The 25,127-nt window shown below is 38.5% G+C and overlaps 1 protein-coding gene across 4 annotated transcripts in view; it reads right to left on the reverse strand.

The window, feature by feature from the left end:
* The window catches only part of LOC131428300 (probable nuclear hormone receptor HR3), a 554,301-nt gene that overhangs the window by 502,973 nt on the left and 26,201 nt on the right, over nucleotides 1-25,127 (reverse strand). The window contains exon 1 of one of the 4 annotated variants that reach the window (XM_058592140.1): nucleotides 7,744-10,140. The exons of 2 other annotated variants lie outside the window; for them this stretch is intronic. Coding sequence is in view for 1 of the 2 variants with exons in the window: in XM_058592143.1 (XP_058448126.1) it covers nucleotides 7,744-7,750 (7 nt within the window). In the remaining variant the exon portion in view is untranslated. Of the gene's footprint in view, nucleotides 1-7,743; nucleotides 10,141-25,127 lie in introns of those variants that run through there. One more of the 4 variants, XM_058592143.1, reaches the window with a different exon arrangement.

Here is a 25,127-nt window from a genome sequence, read left to right on the forward strand (position 1 = left end):
TTGTCTGAGCGCGAGCTTTGCCAGTAACTGGCATGTTTTGATGCTGTCCAAGAACGAATCCTGTGCTTTATCCAACTAGGTGACAGTTATAAAGCTGGATCATTCATTCGTGGTACCAGCTCTAGCCAACTTGTCCGAGATCGTTGATGACTGACAATTTCCGGCATCCAAATTTTCAACGGCGGTTGAAATCCCAACTGCATCATCCATCTTCTGCTGAGGTCCTGTCTCGTAGGATGAAAATGCTATAGTTACATCATTCCGCATTTGAAACTCGTATACTTGAGTGAAATACTTAGTCATCTCAACATGCCTTACCAGAAGCGCTTTGCTTTGCCGAACCAACAAAAAAAACCCGTAACCGTCACACTTCGCTTGGCTGCGTGATGAAGTAACACAATAAACAACTAAGTATTATATTGGTTACATGGTAAATATGTCGAAAAATAGACATATTCTCTGTCTATGCCCTTGACTGTGACACGGATTTTTAAGCTCCGCAAGGGCAAAGCCCACAAATGTTCCGTTTACGACTGCTTTTGTTTTGGCGCTTGCAGTCATTCAGTCATCGGTACGGAAATACACCCTGACTTGCGAGCTCCCGGTTTAGTGGTCTTTTACGACACAGAACAGGAAGTCAGTGGATCAATTCTTGGATGAAATAATTCCGCCGGATACCACACGGCTACCTGTTTGGTGGACTTATACCATCGGGACAGTTGGCTATTCTGGTTTGATTTGGCATCTTGTCAGTACACCAAAGGTGTATAGATGTATGGTATAAAGCGAATGAAGTGTTATACCGACAGAGGTGAGTCCACCTAACTGCCCGAAATTGAGACCTATCGAGCGGCATGGAGCTCTCGTGAAGAGAGAACTCTCTCAATGTAGCCAACAAGCTACAACTATAGAAACATTTCGAAAATCTTTGACAAAAGCAGTCAAATCAGTCTGCACAGATTCTACACAGAGTGAACTCCAAATTTCGTAGTATGCTTCATGCAACCTAATTATGTAACTGTAATAGGTCGAAATTATGTTAAATGATGAATAGATGTTAAATGTAATATTGGAAGATATTTACAAACCAAAAATGACGAGTTTCTGGGTTATCAGAGAGATTTAAAAATTGATGCCTTACATCACTCGTTTCGTTCAAACCATTAAGGGCTGAGGACAGTACCGTAAAGTGGTAGGTTTTTTGCTATTTTCCCGTTTTAAATTTAATTTTTTTTGGAAACGGTGCAGAATATAGAAAAACCCACCTGACAATGTCTTCGAAATTTAGTTGAGAATATTCTGTGAAATTTTCAGAATGATTAATTGAGTTTAGCGGTCGTGTTGTATTTTTTCTGACTGAAGAACTGCTGAAAATTGGAACGCTCGGAAATGCATACCTCTACTTGTTCATCGAATATCTCGGCTTTGAAGGCTTGTATCATAAATCTACCGTGACAAAGTTTAGATAATTTAATTTAGATGCGATTAGTACAAAAAACATATATGTTATCGCGATAAAAATAAAGTATTGTATTTTTCTGTGAAACAAAGTCAGTTTCAATGCATCCACCATTTTTTTTCGCTTTGGTTTCCTGATAGTATTCTGAAAAAGGAGAGAGAAATGGAATTGGCTCGACAAGGCTGCCAAACACACAGACATTCAATCTTTGTGAAAGTTGAATATTTTTTCATTGTTCATTGGAATCCATGTAATGTCCAACCCATACGATATAATAATGTGATAAAACTTCTCATCAAAATAATAAAAAGCATGTTGGCAATCCGGTACAGTTTGCTCATATACGAGAGAGTACAAGAGAAATACGATGCGACAGAGGGAATTGAGCGAGCCACGTGGTCGATTTAAAACTCAACACGTGGCCCTCTGTCCTCAGACCTTAAGGTGAAATGTAGTCCCAAAAAATGCGCGTAAAATTTTAACCGTTTGAGTTAAACGAATCGTCGCACAAAGCATAACATGCATAAGCGACACATAGAAGGAATATTTTTAATGATTGAGCGCAGTGGGCTTGTCACACATTTTGTTTGCTAGTAAAAAAAAAACTTTCCTAAATCGTAATGAAATGAATGTTTCATAACTTGAACATATCCTAATTCAATCTTCATTACACTAGAACTATGAGCCATTAGTATTTATAATTGACTAACATGCTAACAATGTATTTACCTGAGTTCAGTAGCAAGCATAGATTCTCTTTCTAAAGAACTATTGAAAACAAGAAAACATTCAAGTTTTCGGTATCTTCACCAGTACCAAATAATAAATTACTGGACATTCACCAGACAACGAAAATGTACCAAATAAATCCATTTTACATAAACGAATATATTTTTGAATTGCAATACTGGCACCATGAATGTTATATGTTTCAATGTTCTAAAAGAACGATAATACTTGGCTTGCATTCATTTCGTTCAGTATTCTGTCTAGGTTGAATTTTTAGTTTTGCTACAATTTGAAGCAATATTTATTATATGACTAGTTAATTTACCCGGCGTTGCTCGGAATGTTTCGTGAAGGCAAGGTTGAAAAAAATTCTTGAAATTGTCCTCCCCATTGATACTCTCATTGCACAGTGGTCCGGATCCACAATTTGGGGGAACAAAAACAGCAATACCTTATTTATATGTATTTATATATATATATATATATATATATATATATATATATATATATATATATATATATATATATATATATATATATATATATATATATATCTATATATATATATATATATATATATATATATATATATATATATATATATATATATATATATATATAGAGAGAGAGAGAGAGAGAGAGAGAGAAAGAATAAATGCTCTTTTAATTTTTCGATGAAAAAACCCCAATGTTTGAACACAATTAGAAAAATTTAAAAAAATATCTCCTCCGCCATTTTTTTATAAACATGCAAAAGTATTTTCTATCAAATGAAAGAAACAGGAACATTTGTTCCAATGTTAGATACATCAGTTTAAAAATGACCTGTTTTTGAACTAGTTTTGCTCATAACTTCGGTTAAGAAAACGCTACCGGAATGCACTAGTCATAAAAAAATGGTTTCAGGAAACTCTAAAAGATATTCAAAGACACCAAAAACGAGAAGTGAAAAATAAGAAAACTAGAGCAAAAAAGTGACTAAATGAAATAGCTGTAACACTAAAACCGTTAGAGATACTACAATAGTGTTTTCGGCAAAGTTGCTTGATATAAGTTTTCCAATAATTTTTCCGAAGGATGCAGTCCTCTATCTCAACACTTACGGGAAATAATTTTTAATTACCCTAATAATTAGAACCACCCTAATACTATATGCATCAAAACATGGCTTATCAGTCACTGATTATTTGTTCTGAAGACATAGCTCTAAAGTATAAGACTAAGCCACAAATGTTTTTGTCCCCCTGAATTGTGGATCCGGACCACTGTGCATTGTAACGAAACACATCTCAGATCTCACAATAATCATAATTTCCATGGTATTCTCGACAAATCGGGTCAGTTTCATATTTGAACCCTTTTGTTAGAAACATTTAAAACACCTTTCTCTCTATAAATACCTTTTCCGAGTTTCATATGTATATGTGCTTGTAACGTACTTGCGTACTTCCTCGTCACATTAGATCTACAATACCTTTGGTAGTCATGGCTATAAACACTTCCCAAGTAACCACGACGCATTATAACTTTACATTATTTTAACTTAAAAAATTCACGTAAAGAAATTGATTAAATGCAGCGGAGTTACACATGTTTTTACAATGTTATTATAAAGCTGAAAAGGGCGTTGCTTCAAAAAATTATGTAAAAATAGAGTCGTAAATGTGCAGTGATATAATGCATATGGTTACTTGGGTTGCTACTCACTCCTCGTTATACAAATTTTTATGACATCATTATTTGTAACGTTAGGATAAATGAATTAGCTTAAGTGGGAAACATTACCCAATAACATGGAAAAAACGAGTTAACGTAATATATGAATTCGAGAGCCCCTCGAGGTAAGCACTGAAATGACATACGACACATTCAACAGGCACCGTACGATATAGACACGTCAAAATTCGACGATCAGAGTCATTGCCGCTCGAGGAAAAATCATATTCGCGGTGAGATCGTTCAACCATTTGGATCCAGAACTGAAACTCGGGTGCACGTGCAACGTTCGGCCTGCTGGTCAAAGCATCTAAAGCCGGTTACACGAGAAGGGACAGAGAGTATTTTACGCGTTACACATCAGCCACACGCATTTGCAACAAAAAATAGCCAAAAGGACGCTCTCAATAGTTTCCATGCGATTAACTTTTCGTCATTTGCGAAAAAATATAGGAAACGCTCTCGCAATCGAAGAATCTGTCAGCGCACTTGGGCAGAAAACTCAGTTCAGTTTCGAATCAGCAAAAGCGACTGCTCTAACGCCGTCCGCAAATACTCCAGCTTACCAAGCAGAGGGCTGTAAGACATAATTCTTAGGTGACGGCTGGACGGAGCCACTTACTAACATAGCTCGCTGGGTCGGGCAGGTACAGGTCCAGGCGACCATAAGATAATCCACTTATTGTGAATCGAAACCAACAGTGGTAAGCTTCCGGGAAAAACAGGTTGATTTTCTGACTGTCCGATAAGCGTTCGCTAACAGTATCCCTGTCGCAGCTCAGTAAGCAACCAACAGAAAGAGCAGGTGGCTTTATCTCTCGTCATCCGATAGTTGACACTAAGAAATACGACACAACGGGGATCAGATAGATCCCCGTTTTCATAGATCGAGCAGAACATTTCATACTTCGGGGAAAGAAATCAGACTGCAAGCAAAGGAAACCAAACGAAGGGACTGGCATCATAGTCGTGATTTTCTCAAGTTTTCGCACCATTCGAGAAGCGGCTACGGTGGGAAGAACGAGATCCTTGGAATCTCGAGATCGATCGGAGGTTGTGCAGAGGAAACATTGGCAGGGGCAAATGAGGTACTGCACGTCGCGTAGTGGAAAAGGTGCAATGAATGTGTCGAGACATCAAGAGCGCGGGGGCCCCGCTAGTACCATTAGTGAGTAGCTAGTGTTAAGAGAAGAAGAGAGAGGAGAAAAATTTTAGAGCAAGATAGATGATGAAAAGGGACCGAGAGAACAGAGAGAAAGAGGAAAAGTTAGAATAAATGTTTTAATTTGAAATTTGGTGATTTGTTGGCGTGTCCAGTTCTTTTCTTTTGGTGCTACGGCATGACGGAGCTAAACCTGAGTCTCTGAGCAAAAAGTTACATATTTCCACGTAATCGTTCAAAATTTTCCCTCTGATAATGATTATTTTTTAACAAAAGGCTGTTCAACACCATAATTACTTTCGTACTGTAGAATAACTTTTTTATATAATTTTTTTACCCCGGCTTTAACTATTTTGGTCATTCCTCGGAGAGGAAAACCTATAGCATAACGATTCAGTTAACAAAAATGTTGTTGTAAACTTATTTCCATCACCTTGAGTCGACAGTTTTCTCAACTTACATAAAAAATGCAACTTGATTTTATGATTTTGTCAATTTAGATCAATGTTGAGAATACTTATTCCCCCTCCCTCTTGTGAATATTTTTGTGAACCTCACTTAACATAGTTGCTAGAAATATACTGTACTCATAAAGAAGTACGAATTTTTCGTAAAACGCGATCAATTTTTCCTTCCGCTTTCCAAGTTCGACACTTGCTACACTCCGTCACCCTCTAAATAACCTTATAATTTTTTTTTATTTAACTTCCTTTTTGGCAGTGAACTTACTACAGATCTCCTTCATGATTACCCTGAGTAGTGTAGAAAGTATCTAAGCTTTTTAAACAATATCGACTCCCACCTTTGGTACATGTGCCAAACTTGGTGGCGATTTGAATAGTTGTTTTGTAGTTTAGCTGAGACTTAAATACACTCGCGTTCATAGGCAGATAAAGATTATTTTCCCTAAGTTCTTTGAATTCCCCGACAAAATAGAACCAGATTTTTTGAAATTATTTAAAGAAAATTGCGTGGCATTTAAATTAACAACAGCAATTCTATCTACTACGACCTTGCAATTCTTACCACTGCTTTATTTTACAAAAAATGGGAGATAAAAGTTTATTTTAAAAAACCCCTCCTCCTAGTTTAAATGTCTATTCTCTTCAAATCATATAAATTTCGTCATTGACCTCCTTCCGCCATGTTAAGGACACTTGCTACACACTTTCCCCTCTGAAAATGTCCTAATGATCATCTCTGTAGAGCAAGAAGTATCTGCCCCAAATTTGATAGCAATCCGTTCAGTAGTTCCGGATTTATGCCGTTACAAACATCACATCCTCTTTTTGGAGGCACCTGCTACATCCTCCCCACACGAATACCCTTATAATCATATCTTAGTTGCGCAAAAAGTATCTGTGGGCTTTAAAAAGTATCGATTCTCGTCGAATAAAATAATTTTTTTCATGACCCCTGTTAAGCATACTTGCTACGCTCCCTCCCCCATAAAAATACTCTCACAACTATCTCTGAAGAACAAAAAGCATCTATGCCAAGTGTGATAGCAATCCGTTCAGTAGTTTCGGAGTTGTACCGTTACATCGCCCTTTTTAAAGGCACTTGCTACATCCACCCCCATATATATCATATCTAAGGTATGGAAAACGTTTGCATAGTCTTCAAAAATATTGATTCTTGTCAAGTTTTATGAATTTTGATGATACTAGCTACACTTTCTCCCCTATAAAAATACCTTTATGACTATTATTGAACAACAAGATATACCTGTGCCAAGTTTTATAGCAATTCGTGCAATAGCTCCGAAGTCATACCGTTACAAACATTATACTCCCTTATCTAGAGACACTTACTACACCTTCTCTCCACCGAATATCCCTATAATTATATCTAAGTTGTGCCAAAAGCTCCTATGGGCTTCAAAAAGTACCAATTCTCGTCAAACTAGATTTTTTTTAATAACCACCTTTGTTAAGGACACTTGCTACGCTCCCCCCCCCCCATGAAAATATTCTTATAACCCTCTCTGAAGAGCAAGAAGTACATGTTCCAAGTTTGATAGCAATCCGTTCAGTAACTTCGGAGTTATGCCATTACAAACATTACACCCCCCCTTTTTAAAGGCATTTGCTACATCCATTCCCTATATAATCATATCTAATATATGAAATTTTTTTTTATGGTCTTAAGAAAGCAACGATTCTCGTCAAATTAGACAAATTTTTCCATGACCCCCTCCCTGTTTAGGACACTTACTACGCTTCCTCCCGCGTTGAAATACCCTTATGAACTTTTCAGAAGAACAAGAAGTATCCCCTTGTTTATGACACTTGCTACGCTCCCTCCCTTATGACAATTCCGTTACAAAGTGTTCCAATTGTTGTAATTATAAAATTTCTGGAAAATGCGAACTGTGTTATCGTTTTGGACAGGAGTGGGACGTTTTCAAAGATTGGAACGAACAATTCAGTAGGTGGCAGCAGCGTGCTACTTATTTTCAATCTATAGCAAAAATTTAACATTTAAAATTTACATGTTTTCGAAAAATTTTGTTCAAACCTGTATCTGTTATCTAAATGCTACAGCACTGGCTAACTAAAGGGAAATTAATCTAAGATTTGGCCAATTATTCCCGAAACCTGAGTGAATATTGAAAGTTGGCAAAATGACAATGTAATCAAAGTCATTATTTATTTTTATTCGCCTCAAATCTTACCTGTCATGACTCCTGATGAGCTGATATCCCTTGGTGTTTGCACAAGTTGGTGACTGGTAGAGGACTGCTGAATGCCAATATTTTGTGCTGTTTGACCCGATTGTAGTTGCGGTTGCTGCTGCTGCTGTTGTTGTTGTTGTTGTCGTTGCGACTGAAGATGTTGACTGTGATGATGATGATGAGCCGTAATGATAAGTACTTGCTGCGTCGAATCACTACCAGTACCCGGTACTGCTGCTGCTGCTGCTGCTGCTGCTACTGCTGATGATAATGACGTTCCTGGCACGTTGCGTGCTTCTGTCGTCAGCAGTGACGTAGCAACCGTTGCAGCTGACGTTGCTGTATCCGTCACTGCCACGGCCACCGTCGTTGCTGTCGGGCTGGTTGGTGTCAATGGACTTCTCCCGTCCAGAGACACCAACGAGTTGGCTAGTGACGAAGAGTTGCTTCCGCGAGGGGGCTCGCTTGGAGACGCCACTTTGGAATGATGGTGTAACGATTGCTGCTTCCGCGAAAAGTTGATTTGCTTCGAAAGAAAAAAAACTCTGTTCTACACTATCCTTTTTGTGCCAGAAAACTGCAAACCGTTATGTGCACTGTGATAAACTGTACTGCTACTTTTGTTTAGAAAGATAAGATCTAGACTCGAAATAGTTGTTTGAGTTTATGAAACTAAACACAGCTGGTAATAGTGTCGAACTAATTTGTACTAGTTTTGATTGTTGATTAGAACTCCTAACACTATGAACACAGTTATTTTCAACTAACTATTCTAGAGAATATTAATATTTACACTAGCTTTCAGTAAGCATATAAATTTTCACTAATTTCATACACCAACAAAAAAAAACCTTTAACTTAAGCGTCGTAGAGAACTCCTCTGGTAACTTTTCGGTAACACTTTACAACACTTAAAAGTCACACAATCTGCAGCTAGAAATTTTGCCAACTACTAAAATCAGTCTTTTGAGATCGTACGTTCGGGAAACTGTGTCAAAATTCGATTTCTCTGTTCCGGACAAAAAGGATTAACTTTGCGGAACGAATCGAAGCAATCCAGTATGGTGCAGTTGCAATAGAAAACGGGTATCTCTGCAGCACCGCGAGGAGGTGTGTGCATTACAATGTAATTGCTAACTTCCCTAGCGAATCCTAGCAGAAAACGACTTCAATACTTGGGTGGCCTACTGTGTGAGAGTTTAGGTGGTGCTGTTCTCTTCCGTCAACGAATCGCCGAGAAACGGACGAATGACCGAATAATGTAATGAAGAGAAAATGCAGCCCGCGGTGTGTTCCGCCGGTTTTCCACACGCACCCTCGGCTCTAGAGTCGGTCGGCAGAAAAGGAAAAATCGATACCCTCCCTTGCTCCTATTACTGTATAACGCGTAGCAGCTGTTTAGTGTATTACAGTGTCGTACACCAACACCCGCGAGCTTCGTCAGGATGCACTGAGCTCTTACTTCACACCCATACCACCATGCCACAACTGCGAGAGGCTGCTTTCGTAATCAGTCTTGCTTGGAATAATATTTCACCTATACTTTTATGTTGGCACACAAGGGGATGCACTGATTGCGTCAAATGTTCCAAGATGGCTTCCGACCATGGGGGATTGTTTATTTTCCTTTTAGCTATTCATTCCATCATAGACGCGAACCTTCTAGCTGTTTCTGGTGTGGATACAGGATTAATGGCGTTTTTGAACAATGTTTATGTTTTCATTTTTTTTTCTATCTTAATACCAAATTTTTTTTTTGTTTTTGGGTAGTTTTAAAGGTTGGTCGAAAAGGATGGTCCATTCAAACACGATTGACCGATAAAACACCAAAACTTGCTTGCAATGGGCAAAAATCAGACTTTGTAGGTCTCCAGTCGGTTTGTTTATTGCTAAATTAAATCATTGCCTTATTTAATCTTCCGCCGATAATCATTAAACGTTTGACTTTACACTTTTACCATACAATTGGATGCAGCTGAATGCATCGAACTTGTGAATTTTTACGCAATTTTCACATTTTGCCCAATCAACACTGCACTTTTCAGAAGAAAAACCTCTTGCATCCACCCGCTACCATGAACTCCAGCCAAACTGCATATCTACGTCATTTCTGTATGAACTTTGAAATGCGAAATTCCTTCGCTTTACACTGATTTGACGACAAATTTCAGACGGCCACCATCAATCCGACACAGTCGAAACGATTTCGTAACATTTTGTTCGCCATTACCCGAACGATTCCGGCTTTTTTTTTATCCCTGGAAAGGGTTGAGATTTTTTTCACCCTACTCGGCGTTTCGACGGTTCCTTGCTGATCACTTGTCGAACCGACCGACGGATAAAATTTTTTCCTTTGCACTTCCCGTCTTCGATTGCTGTGTCGGTGATATTTGAATGCAGAGATGAAGACACAAACGGGAAGAACCATACATTCGCCAGTGTGTGTGTGTGTGCACGAGTGTGCGTGCGCGTAAATGAGGATTTTCCGGCATGGCGTCTATGGTGGAGGATTGTCCAGTTTCGGTGTGTTGGTGCGGTTCTTGCCGGAGAACGATGCATTTTCCAGTGCGGAGTGTGAGTGGGAGGTGAAATGTGTGCGAGGAGTCACATCAGGAGGAAGGAGCCTCAAGCTGTGTCAGAACATTCGTTGTCTAAAAAAGTTCCGAAATGACAGAAGACAAGCTTTCGCGAGAATCTCAGGGGTGTAGATTTTGGGTAAATTAGAAATTAAATGAAAGATTTTTCAATACAAAGACCATTTATAAGTAAAATGACAAATGTTACTATGTGTTGTTATAGTAGATAAATCTTAATTCCCGTTTATAATCATTATTAGTTAGTTCAAAAAGGAAAAAGTTTTGAAGTCATTCATAGGGACTCTATATAAACCAAAATCTGTAAAATTTTTAAATGAAATATTTACATCAAAACCCTTCGCTTACCACGAATCGATTGATTGATTTTGTAAAATAAAAATGTTCAATAAAATAATGCGGCTCGTACTTTTTGGTATTGGAAATGACGGTCTAAAGTGCTCGTCAGTATGCTTTCCCGTGTGAGCTATCGCTCTTCTCGTTAGTAGCCGAATGAGAGGCTGCAAATCAGTTTGAATATATCAAAATTAACAAAATAAACCACTCACGGTCGGGGCGACAGAAACAAAATTCAGAGTATTTTGAACAATGAAATGAAATGAAAAATTCTCTGATAGTGCGAAAATATACCACCGTGATAACTTCAAGCAGTCTTCGTTCTTCTGGACAACAAGTTGAAGCGTTGCTTATGCACCTAGAAAAAACCGTGTAAATTTACGTATTCTGAGACCGAAATATTCAAGCGTCCAAAATTCTTACAATTTTTACAATTAATCTATAACATATTTGTTGCATTCTGACATCTGCCTGAAAGGATGGGTATGTTTGGCACGTAATTTGGACCTTTAATTAGGACCTAAGTTTATGGCAATCGGTCCAGGCATCACAAGAGAAAGTGAAGTGAATTCCGATTGGAAATTTTGACCACTATTACAGGTACTTCTAGACCCTGGTACTAAGATTCGGTGTACCCGAGATCAAATTATTGACCATCAACTAACCAGATCTGTACAACTAACAAAATGTACAGTTACTTCAAAGCAATTCACTCGTTTTTCCAGCGTCACTTGTAGAAAATGTAGCTAAAAAAATGGAATTTCTTTACTTGTCAGAATATAAATCAAATGATCGTGTGCAAAATCGAGTACACTTTTTCCATGTTCACCCCGTTACTGTAACCCACTACTCTGGAACCGGAAGACGAATTCGGATAAAATCCAGTAGCAGGATATAGAAGGTTATCTCCGAGATTTTCCTTATATTCTGAACGGCGCACGGTTGTTGCACATGCGTTCAAAGAAGGCTATACGACCAAGAATCGGGCAACGCAGTTTACAACAATAAACCATTCTCATCAACGAAACTAACTTAACTAAACATTTCGCTGAAAACCATTCCGCCGGAAACCATTTCATCGAAAACCATTTCATCGAAAACCATTTCGCCGAAAACCATTCCGCCGAAAACCATTTCGCCAAAAGCCATTTCACTAATAGCCATTCCACCAGAAGTCATTTCGCCGAAAGCTATTTTCCTGAAAGCCGCTTTTCCAGAAGTCATTTCGCCAAGAAGCATTTCGCCAAGAGCCATTTCGCCAAAAGCCATTTCACTAATAGCCATTCCACCAGAAGTCATTTCGCCGAAAGCTATTTTCCTGAAAGCCGCTTTTCCAGAAGTCATTTCGCCAAGAAGCATTTCGCCAAGAGCCATTTCGCCGAAAGCCATTTCACTGAAACCCGTTTCGCCATAAACCATATCCCCAAAAGCTATGGCAGAATGCCATTTCTCTGAAACCCATTTCACCAGAAGTCATTTCGCCAAGAGCCATTTCACTGAAAGCGATTTCCCCGAAAGCCCTTATACCAGAAGCCACTTCACAGAAAGTCATTTCGCCGAAAGCCATTTCTCTGAAAGCCGCTTTTCCAGAATTCATTTCGCCAAGAGCCATTTCGCCGAAAGCCATTTCACCGAAATCCGTTTCGCCGTAAGCCATTTCAGCGAAAGCCCTTTTACCAGAAGCCATTTCGCCGAAAGCAATATGGCCGAATGCCATTTCTCTGAAACCCACTTCACCAGAAGTCATTTCGCCAAGAGCCATCTCACCGAAAGCCATTTCGTAGTAAGCCATTTCCACGAAAGCCTTTTTACCAGAAGCCATTTCACCGAAAATCATTTCGCCAAGAGCCACTTCGCCGAAAGCCATTTCCCCGCAAGCCATTTCACCAGAAGCCATTTCACCAGAAGCCATTTCGCCGAAAGCCATATGGCCGAATGCCATTTCTCTGAAAGCCGCTTTTCCAGAAGTCATTTCGCCAAGACCCTTTTCGCCGAAAGCCATTTCACCGAAATCCGTTTCGCCGTAAGCCATTTCCCCGAAAGCCCTTTTACCAGAAGCCATTTCGCCGAAAGCAATATGGCCGAATGCCATTTCTCTGAAACCCATTTCACCAGAAGTCATTTCGCCAAGAGAAATTTCACCGAAAGCCATTTCGTAGTAAGCCATTTCCACGAAAGCCTTTTTACCAGAAGCCATTTCACCGGAAATCATTTCGCCAAGAGCCACTTCGCCGAAAGCCATTTCCCCGCAAGCCATTTCACCAGAAGCAATTTCACCGAAAGCCCTGGAAGTTATTTTAACAAAAGTCATTTCGCCGATAATCATTTCGCCGAAAACCATTTCCCCAAAGGCCATTTCGTCGAAAACCATTTCGCCAAAAGCCATTTCCCCAAAGGCCATTTCGTCTAAATCCATTTCGACGAGAGCCATTTCACCGAGAGCCATTTCACCGAAAGCCATTTCGCCGAAAGACATTTCGCCGAAGGACATTTTGTTGAAAAACATTTCGCCGAAACTCAATGGCCGTAAGCCATATCACCGAAGGCCATTTCACCGAAAACAATTTTGCCGAAAGCCATTTCCCCGAAAGGCAATTCACAAAAGCCATTTTACTAAAAGCCATTTTACTAAAAGCCATTTCACTAAAAGCCATTTCACTAAAGACATTTCGGCAAAGAAGTTATTTCCGCGAATCGTATTTGAATCTTAGAATTGGTGGTATGTTTATCGGGTACATTCTTGCTATCCGAATTCGCTTAGGTTCGTTCGGATTTCACTAGCTTTGAATTCACCGAACAAACAAATGAGCTGTGGTTAAACCGGACAAAACTTATTTCATCGCAATTTTAAATCAGTCAATTTTGTTAAAGTATGTAAACGTTTTTCATGTTTATCGATTCAAATTAAGTTTCTGTTACTGAAAATATTCTCAGATTAGGAAGCTGTCTAATATTTTTGTATTCTTGGTTCTAGTTATTGTTATATAAAACATTAGACGTTGAAGAGCTCAGAGTTTAAACGTTTCCAAATACAACGAGGACGAAATAAGACCGAAATGCTGTTGGTTTAAAATATAATATCGCAACACAACCTTATATTTGTTATCACCTCAGAAGACAACCCTTGAATCGAAAGCTCACCATTTCATCATTGTGAACTACACTCTTTACCGATACACTGCGCATGGACTGATTTCAACCACAAGTACATATTAAACCAACACATTCGCAAAAGGTACAACATTCTAACGGGATGCATCGGAACACAGGAAAGCCGCATGTAGACGACGGACTGCACGGGGCATCGTTATCGTGTGCCATCCCCGCCGTCGTCGTCTCCTGAGTACGGCTTATGCAATCATTTTTCGACCAGGCAATGTAAACAATTGCCTTTCGGTGTTCGGAGTCCAACACTGTACGAAGCTCGGCAACGCTCCATGATACAAAGCACCGCGGCTCAAACTTGACCTTCGAATTTGAGTTTGTAGTTTTTCTCACCGTTAGAGTCAGTTTAATGAGAATCGTATTGGAAAACAAAGCAAATCATAAAGGACATATATACATGTAGTTAGTTAGTTTTCTTTATTAAAGAGACTTTCAGCCGAAAGCTGGTTCTTCTTTGCATCTAGTCTTTTTCTGTAGTAACCTGTGCACTGTGCACAACAATTATTAAAATCCTGGACTAAAAAAACAAATTCAAGGAGAGGTAATGAATTTAAATATCCTCCATCTCCAAAATCTTCCACCACAGTTTATCACTTGCGATCCCCTTTTCACGAGTTGACGACAAACAGTAAGAGTTATTTCGTTGGGTGCGAAGATTTTCTGAAGGGATACCAAATCCATTATCCGCCACCCCTTATTTCGTATCCCATCGTTGTCTGTGCCGTTATCATCTCCTTCTCGATTTGCCGCATATTCCGCAATGCATTCGTTTTTGCTTTCCGTCCGGTTTCTTGTCGCAGTCTTCGTTCTAACGCGATTCGTTCCCGCAGCGTGCAGTGGTTCGAATGAAATGAACACGGAAGACCATTCAGCAGCGTCGATTCAGTCGATATAACGGATTCTTATTGCCAGGCAGGCCATACCGGGGGAGATAAAAATGTTGCACAATCCTGTTTTTCAACTGAGCGTTGGGATCGGATTGGAAGCCACAGCTGGAAACGGGCTCTTTTGCAACGGTGATAGAAGTCAACGTTGATGTCAAAGCAAACAGTAAAAATGTTCATTAACTTTTTTTGAGCAATTTTCTTGTATATTTTCATTTGTCTCAAATTTTGCATAAGTTTTCTTCATAACCAAAACAATTTTCATAATTTTGACTCTAAGCTTATTTTTAAGAAATGCCTAGACGAATTTTCTTTGAAAATGTTCAAAAATTAATATTTCAGAAAAGGTTGGTCTGATTGATTTGGTGTCTTATTCAATATTTAAGGTATCTCTTGGCGCTAAATGAAGGAATGGTAGCGGTAAAAACTATTTGGTTTTTCTTTTTGAGAAAAGCACTTTTAAAGCCGGTTATCTCAACAAAGATATTTTCGAATTTTTTTAATTTTTTTTATGTTGTTGACGATGATGGAAAAAGTTCATTGCATTCCAGATCAAGATTGAGGAAAACTGGACGAAGAAGTTTTAGTCTTTCAAAATTGAAGTTAATCATTTGGTTGATTAGTCAGTGGTTCGGAGAATATGGCACTGGTCTAACAAGTCAGATGTTGTATTTTCAAGTTTTGTCTTGGAAGGATTTCAACGGAAGGCCAAATTCCGCATTGAAATGCACAGAAAAAGATTATGAATTTTACAGGAAACATAATTCTACAATCGATACAATTCATAACTAGTTAGCTTTTCAAATTTCAATTCCACTCGTACGGAATTTTAGAGTCTCAGAGCATAATTTGCACTTGGCTAACAAGTGCTGCTGTCATCTCATGAATAGTATTTTTGAAGAATCATTTTATTTATTACTCAATTATCACATTTATTTATTACTCAATTATCGCATCGTTATGTGAAATGTTTTTATTCATTCTTAATTTTTGAGAGAATCCATTCTAATATAGTCTAATCTAAATCTCTTTTTTTTTCTTCTTTCGTGTTATTTCTCGCTATTCAACACTATAGGTTGTGGTGAGACAAATTCATTCACGTTGCTTTTCGCTATTTCTTATGTGGTGATTTATTAACAGTGTTCCATTGAGTTTTTGTTTGTAAATTTGATCAGTATATAACTAATGTAATGAAACCCACAAAAATTGTACCGTAGAGGCGGAACTCGAACCCGTAGCTAGCTTTTAATCGGGGAAATAGTATTGTCAATTAAACTAGCCCGCATTTGAAAACACATGAAGAGACGACCAATTTGTCTAGGAGAACCAAACATGCTTCGCTTTACTTGGCCGCCACAGCATTCATTTATAGTCCTATCTCTATGGAAACACATCCGACAGAAATTGAAAAATTAGTTGAAATTAAGGTTTTACTTGCTATAAAAAAATTCTGGAGACACAAACAAACTAATTAAGTTCAAAACTCATGAGAAGTGTCAAAGCAATTAAAAAAACTGTTTTATTTCAGTTTTATATTTAATGCCAGTCATATATTACTCTTACCATCATAAATATTTCTAGGGAGTTCTAAAAACAACTGTTCATTGAATAGAAACTGGAAAGTATTATCTACAAGGAATTCAGGGATTCTGTATGAAACCGTAGGCCTTTTCCTTTCAATCTATAAGTTTGTGAAAATCGAGTTGGTCATCTTGAAGGAAAGAAAGGTAGAAACTTTTTACAGTTTCCAACCACTATTTCCAATACTTCCGAAACCTAGCTTAGTTGACCAGAAGTTGGTTCGTATGGCTAGCAACAAACATGACCTACTAATTGGACCTGTTTTGAACCTAGTGGAGAACTTTTACCTCTTTCACTTCGTCGCTATTGGTGGCGCTATAAATTTTTTTACGCTCAACCCAGTGGTGGTTCTGAAAGTAGAATCCAGATAAAATTCAGGAATTTTATTTGGAATTATAAGACCTTTTGCTTAAACCTAAGTTCACCAAAATCGGTCAAACCATCTCATAGAAAATAGTCTGAGTTTCATTTTGGATTATTAAAACACTATTTTCGATGCTTCCGGAATTGGAAATCGGGAACCAGGATAGCCGGAATTAGTTTATTATGCCTTTTAGTAACAATGACTAACGGTTGGAACAGTGATTAAAGTGATGCTATACATTTTTTAAATTCTGCACCCTGTAAATCCAAAACCGAGGTTGTATTCGGATGAAATTCTAAAGCTCTAGGATCATAAAATCTTTTATTTGAGCCCACGTTTGTGAAAATCGATCACGCTATATCTGAGGAAAGTGAGTAAGTGATCAACTTAGCTGTTGGTTTTCGTTTTCTTTATAGCGTGTACGAAATTGAACAAAGCCCGCTATGTGCATTGTTTGGGAAGGCGGGTTGTGTTTTCTTCTTCTGTGACAGCTTGCACCGGTGCTCACTGGTTTTGTATCATAATTCTATATGTCAGTTTAAGAACTTTGACACTCATCGCCCTGTAATGGCGGAACATGGTAGCTTTTGAGAAAATATGAGCTTCAATCTAAATCAAGATTTGTGAAAATCGCCTCCAGCATATCCGAAGAAAAAATGAGTTTTACTTTTGGAGTTTTTCTTCACTACCTTAAGCGCTTCCGGAACAGGACATTAGAAACTATTAGTGCCGAATCATGTTTATATGCTTACACACTAATAAGTACTGCAAACTAGAAGAATTTTTAGGTTAGTTTTATGGGATTTGTAATTGTTTTTGTCATCGTTTGTGAAAAAATGTGAAATTGAAAATTTTCCACTTATTGCACTCTTGTTCCGAAACCGGAAGTCGAATCCGCATACAATGTGCTACAAAATTTTAAATAATTTCGAGACCTTTCCTTTGAATCTCAGTTTGTGAAAATCGGTTCAGCTATCTTTGAAAAAAGTGAGTGCATATTTTTTCCACTTTTTAGGTGCACCCCGTATCTAAAGAACTGGAGGTCGGATCAGGATGAAATTCAATAGCAATCTATGGGACCATAAGAGCTTTCATTGGAATCTGAGTTTATAAAAGCCACCTCTATTTCTATATGATAATGGCAGAAAACTGCTTGTATATAGTTTTAATGTTTTTTCACGTGTGCTTTAATATATAAATATTTATTTGACCAATATTCAAAATGCCGTTAGCTTGTAGGGGAAAGTGTTCCTATGTACAATTGAAATGTTTGTGAGTAACAATGTTTTTAAGGGGAGGTGAGTGAAGTGAGTTTCGAATGCTGCTCACTTATTGTATATTTTAAATGAAATACTTCGTATCTTTCAACCTATATTGCAGCTAGTTGTAGTTTTTTGTCGTGAATACGACTTACTTTACTATGAGGCGCCTTTTCAAAATTTACCCTCTAAGAGAGTGATAAGTTTTTGATCGTGAATATCTCTTGTTGTGTCTAACGTATCAACATAATTTTGCTACATTCCATAGGAAATATGATCACAATTTTATGATAAAATTTTCAGTTGTGTGACACAATCTCAAATAATTCAAAATTAAACTTTACTGAAATGTTTGGTATAAACGAGTATCAAAGAGGATAATTCATAAGGCACGTTTGCCTTTCTCGTATTTTTAAAGCTCATAGCTCAGTGATCTGTGAAAGGATTTATATAATCTACCAATAGAATCGACATTTTTCAACTTAAACGTATATAGCAACAGCATTGAAGTATTTCAATAAACACTATTAAAAAACCTGTCTTATTTGACCCATGTCAACACCAGCCAATCAGAACGCGTTTTGAGAAAGAGAACAAAATATCTGCTGCTGTACAACAAATCGTTCGAGAAAAATGTTCCGATCAGTGCTTAATATCGTAGTGAGTTCCACAATTTGGTCCTTCTGAAAGGCAGGAATGAATCCCGTACAGCATCCTGATAGTTTCTTTCAATGAAATGCAAATCCGAAATGAAATAATCGAAATAAAAATTCTGTATGCGGCTATTTTTATAGCCGTTAGGACCGCCCATTACTGAAAAAGCTACAAACGAAATCACGTAAAAAAACCTCTTAACAAAAATTGGATCTCATTCAGTAATAGCCGTTCAACCAAGAAGGTTGTGTATAGAAGCGTACAGTTTAATAACGCTGGTTGGTTTACACGCGTTAAATACGACAACGGTTGAACTACAGGTAGAGACCTGTTGGCAGCAGCCGTTAAAACGTATAGTCGTGCTGCATAAGAGAGCCCTAGTGCTGGGCCAAGCTGGTGAAGGAAACAACAAAGGGCGTTTCCCAAACTCTACCCAGGCCGCAATATACAGCCACAAGTGCTGAGCAGGAGAGTGCAAAGGCACATCGAAGAGGAAGAGTGCAAAGGCACATAGAAGCAGGAGAGTGCAAAGGCACACCGGTGCGAAGGCACTTCGGTGCAGAAGCATATCGGTGCGGAGCACTAGGAAGAAGGAGACAAGACAACTCGGTCTTTCCACTGCCATACAACACGCAGGTATACACCGGTGACCTGCGCTGGTTACAGCTGGCGAAGACGAAAGCAAATCGGAATTCGAGTGGTGCTGGATGTCAGGTAGCAGTAGCATCACATCATATTCTATCGCTACAGTGAGCTTCAGCATTGTATCAACGTCCAGATACATCCAACAAGAACATCTAGAGCAACGAAGATCTACACGGCAGTGCAACGGAGATAGACAATAATTTCAAGGTAGAAGTTTTTTCTTTTCCTTTTGATTGAGTACTGTGTAGTGTTGGTTTCAAATTTTATTTTAAAGTTTAGTTAAAAATTTTAATGTAATGGATGAATCCATGGACGTAAATCCTAGCATGAATCCGATACCCCCACGAACGAAAAAATATCAGGAGAGCTCTTCTGGGCCTTGGATAGTCTTTTTTAGACGTATATCAAAGCCATTAAACATTTTTCAAATTAATAAAGGTTTGACATCACGATACTCTTCAATCAAAGAGATCATAAAAGTAAATAACGATAAAATTCGTGTTGTGGTAAATAATTTGAAACACGCGAATGATATTGTCTCTTCGGAACATTTCAATAAAGAGTATAAAGTTTACATACCCTCCAAAGATGTCGAAATTGACGGTGTTGTTACCGAAGCGAGTCTTTCGGTAGATGATTTACTCAAGCATGGTGTTGGTCGTTTCAAGAACTCTATGCTTGAGGGTGTGAAAATACTTGAGTGCAAACAACTGTACTCAGTAGTTCATGAAGAGGGAAAAAAAGTTTATCGCCCATCAGACTCGTTTCGAGTGACATTTGCCGGATCTGCGTTGCCGTCCCATGTCTATGTCGATAAAATTCGCCTCCCTGTTCGGCTTTTTGTTCCAAATGTAATGAATTGTACGAACTGCAAAAAATTCGGACACACAGCTACTTACTGTAGCAATAAACCAAAATGTGTTAAGTGTGAAGGACCTCATAAAGATAATGATTGCAACAAGGAAATTGAAAAATGTATTTATTGTGGGGAAAGTCCTCATGATGATATTTCAGTATGCACTGCATTTAAAGTGCACAAAGACAAAATTAAGCTTTCTTTAAAAGCACGGTCTAAGCGCACATATGCAGAAATGCTTAAAACGGTCATTGATGTCCCCCCTTTGGAAACCGAAAACGGGTTTTCAAATCTAGAGGAACCAGAGGACTCTGACTCTGACGAAAATAGTGAAGGTAATTCGTTTATCACTACCCAAGGGTCAGTTAAGAGAAAGAAGTCTTCCTCCAAATTACCAAAAAAGACACCTAAAATTTCATCTTCAAAAAAAGATCCCCGTGTTAAACAAAAAAAGTCAAAACCAAAGACTGTGCCTCCTGGTTTGTCAAATTCACGAACCAATCCAGGATCTAGTACAGAAAAAGATAATAATCCAGTGGGCTCCATTTCACAGCCACCAACAGGATTACTGAAGTTTTCGGAAATTGTTGAATGGATTTTCTCAGCATTCAATATATCTGAACCCTTAAAGACCCTCATAATGGCATTCCTTCCAATAGCTAGAACCTTTTTGAAGCAGTTATCAGCTCAATGGCCAATTGTCTCAGGTTTTGTATCTTTTGATGGATAATTTATCACCCGTCGCAAATGATACAATCACTGTCCTGCAGTGGAATTGTCGAAGCATCATGCCAAAACTTGATTCATTTAAAATATTATTGCATAGTCAAAAATGTGATGTATTTGCTTTATGCGAAACATGGCTTACTTCAAACATAGCTTTAAATTTTAATGATTTTAACATTATACGTCTCGATAGAGACTCTCCGTATGGTGGAGTGCTTTTGGGAATTAAGAAATGCTATTCCTTTTATAGATTAAACATCCCTTCAACTTCTAGTATAGAAGTTGTTGCTTGCCAAATAAACATTAAAGGCAAAGATATTTGCATAGCTTCGGTTTATATTCCTCCAAAAGCACAAGTTGGACAGCAACAGCTTAATGAAATGGTTGAAGCCCTTCCTGCACCACGATTGATTCTGGGGGATTTAAATTCGCACGGTATTATGTGGGGTTCCGTTTACAATGATAGCAGATCATCTTTAATACAAAACATTTGTGACAATTTTAGCATGACGGTATTAAATATGGGTAGCATGACACGGATCCCAAGACCTCCGGCACGCCCAAGTGCATTAGATCTATCTCTTTGCTCAACATCAATTCGACTAGATTGCACCTGGAAAATACTGCCTGATTTACACGGTAGCGATCATTTACTAATCATCATCTCAATTAGCAGTAGCAATTGCATTGCTACTTTCGCTAGTATTCCATATGATTTGACAAAAAATATCGACTGGATTAAATACCAAAGTAGTATCTCTAGTATTTTGAATTCAATGGAAGAGCTCCCTCCACTTGAAGAATATGACTTCCTCATTTGTTCGATTCTGGAGGCAGCAGAACAATCCCAAACTAAACGCTTTCCTGGGCCAACGACTAACAGAAGGCCTCCCAACCCCTGGTGGGACAAAGAGTGCTCAGAGGCTAAACTCGCAAAACAAAATGCTTGCAAGACGTTTCTAAAACGGGGAGGAGGAACTCCTCAGAATTTTGAAAAACTTATGGTTTTAGAAACCAAGTACAAGAGCATACTTCGAGCCAAAAAATGTAGCTATTGGAGACATTTTGTCGAAGGTTTGTCAAGAGATACCTCAATGAGCACTCTTTGGAACACGGCCAGACGAATGAGGAATCGTAACGTGGGCAATGAGAGTGATGAATACTCGAACCGATGGATATTTGACTTTGCTAGGAAAGTTTGCCCAGATTCTGTTCCTACGCAGAGCATTATACGGGAATCTCCTCCAAATAATGGTTTTATTAATAACCCATTTTCAATGATGGAATTTTCTATAGCACTCTTGTCTTGTAACAATAACGCTCCAGGGTTGGACAGAATTAAATTCAACTTGGTGAAGAATCTGCCCAACCTCGCAAAAAGACGTTTGTTGGAATTGTTCAACAAGTTTCTTGAGCAAAATATTGTTCCACCTGACTGGAGACAAGTGAAAGTTATCGCCATTCAAAAACCGGGGAAACCAGCTTCCAATCACAACTCATATAGACCCATTGCGATGTTGTCCTGCATCAGAAAATTGTTCGAAAAAATTATTCTACGACGTCTCGACACTTGGGTCGAGACGAACGGTTTGTTGTCAGATACTCAGTTTGGCTTCCGTAGAAATAAAGGGACGAATGATTGCCTTGCATTACTTTCGTCTGACATCCAAATTGCCTTCGCTCAAAAGCAACAAATGGCATCTGTATTTTTAGACATTAAAGGAGCATTTGATTCAGTTTCCATTGATGTTCTTTCAGACAAGCTTCACCAAAATGGACTCCCAGCGGTTATAAATAATTATTTGCACAACCTTTTGTCTGAGAAACACATGCATTTTTCACATGGCGATTTGGCAACACTCAGAAATAGTTACATGGGTCTCCCGCAAGGCTCATGCCTCAGTCCGCTCCTCTATAATTTTTACGTAAATGACATTGACAGCTGTCTAGTAACCCCATGTACACTAAGACAATTGGCAGATGATGGCGTGGTTTCAGTTACTGGACCCAAAGCTATTGATCTGCATAAACCATTGCAAGATACCTTAGATAACTTGTCCGATTGGGCTGTTCATCTTGGTATCGAATTCTCTGCGGAGAAAACAGAGTTAGTCGTCTTTTCAAGAAAGCATGATCCCGCGCAGCTTCAGCTCCATATGATGGGAAGAATGATCCAACAGGTTTTAACTTTTAAATACCTCGGGGTGTGGTTCGATTCCAAATGCACGTGGGGAGGACACATTAGGTTTCTGATAACAAAATGCCAACAAAGAGTAAATTTTCTTCGAACAATAACAGGATCTTGGTGGGGTGCTCATCCGGAAGATCTAATAAAATTGTATCAGACAACGATACTTTCAGTGATGGAATATGGATGCGTTTGCTTTCGTTCCGCTGCAAACTCTCATATTATCAAACTGGAGCGAATTCAGTATCGTTGTTTGCGAATTGCTTTAGGGTGCATGCATTCGACACATACAATGAGTCTTGAAGTTCTGGCGGGAGTTCTTCCATTAAAAGATCGATTTTGGGAGCTTTCATCACGCCTGCTAATAAGATGTGAGGTGCTGAATCCCATGGTAATTAATAATTTCGAACGACTAGTCGAGCTTCGATCTCAAACAAAATTCATGACAGTATATTTTAACCATATGTCACAGGAAATCAACCCTTCAAGATATATTCCTATCCGTGTCAGCCTCCTAAATGTCCCTGACTCAACTTTATTTTTCGATACATCCATGCAGCGCGAAGTGCGTGGAATCCCGGATCATCTACGTTCGACGGAAATCCCAAAAATATTTTCAAGTAAGTTCAGGCATATTGACTCTGAGAAAATGTTTTACACGGACGGATCGCGAATTGAAGAAGCGACAGGGTTTGGTATGTTCAACAATAATGTTTCGGCCTCATTTAGGCTTCAAGAACCTGCATCTGTTTATATAGCAGAGCTAGCAGCAGTTCATTATAGTTTGAGTGTAATCGTCACATTAATTCCAAACCATTATTTCCTCTTCACAGATAGTCTAAGTGCAATTGAAGCCATTCGCTCAAACATGACTGGCAAGACTGAACCGTTTTTCCTGGGCAAAATAAAACAGTGCCTGAACGACATATTGAACAATAATTATCTAATCACTATAGTCTGGGTCCCGGCTCATTGCTCCATTCCTGGCAATGAAAGAGCCGATATTTTAGCCAAACGTGGTGCTATTGAGGGTGAAATTTATGAGAGACCAATTGCTTTCAACGAATTCTATAGCTCGTCTCGCCAAAGAACACTTGCCAGCTGGCAAGCTTCTTGGGATAAAGATGATCTGGGTCGGTGGATGCACTCAATTATTCCGAAAATATCGACAAAGGCATGGTTCAGGGGTCTGGATGTGAGTAGAGATTTCATTCGTGTGATGTCCAGACTCATGTCCAATCACTACACGTTAGATGCACATCTCCTTCGAATTGGGCTCTCCGAGACTAATCATTGTGCTTGTGGCGAAGGTTATCGAGATATTGATCATGTCGTTTGGACATGCGTGGAGTATCGTGATGTCAGATCTCAACTAATAAATTCTTTGCGTACCCAAGGTAGACTATCCAATATCCCAGTTCGAGACATTCTTGCTTGTCGTGACCTTTCATACATGAAACTTATTTATCATTTCATAAAGAAAACTGGAGTTTCAATTTAATAAAGGCCCCTTTCAAGACTTAGTTCTGATCCCAGCTGCGTCCATGAGTTCAACCAATAGCTAAATTAGAATAAAAATAATGTAATGATACAAACAAACTCGAAACAGTTTATGAAATTATTAACAAAATGTCTGAAAATAACAGCTTATTTTATAATTTATAGAAGTTAATCGTTTGGTTCAAATAATATTTCCGAGTAGTTTTCATAATTAGTGACGAGTTACCTAAGATGATATTTAAGTAATAAGAGAATATGTTTTAATAAATGCAAAACGTTGTGACTATGTTAGAATTAAATTAGGATAAGAATATTATGTAAAAGTGATGCTACGGCGAAGAAAAACTTATGTAAACTGCCTTAAGAAATAAACGTATTTATGAAAAAAAAAAAAAAAAATTGGATCAGTTTGGATTCTATCGCCACTGCGAGCAGATGTATTGTGTGTCGTTTTCAAAGCTAGTTTCGCTTCCGACAAGAGCGATTACGTCACAGCTGCTAGTCGTTTGCATTCGTGAAAAAACAACGACGAGAGAACAACGATGGGGAACATCACACAAAATCAGCCGTTCTAATGGCTCTAAAAGTTTTCTAGAGAACTATTAGGATTTCTTCTTCACAAATCGAAGGTA

This window comes from Malaya genurostris, chromosome 2 (assembly GCF_030247185.1).
Source record: "Malaya genurostris strain Urasoe2022 chromosome 2, Malgen_1.1, whole genome shotgun sequence".
NCBI classification, from domain to species: Eukaryota; Metazoa; Arthropoda; class Insecta; order Diptera; family Culicidae; genus Malaya; species Malaya genurostris.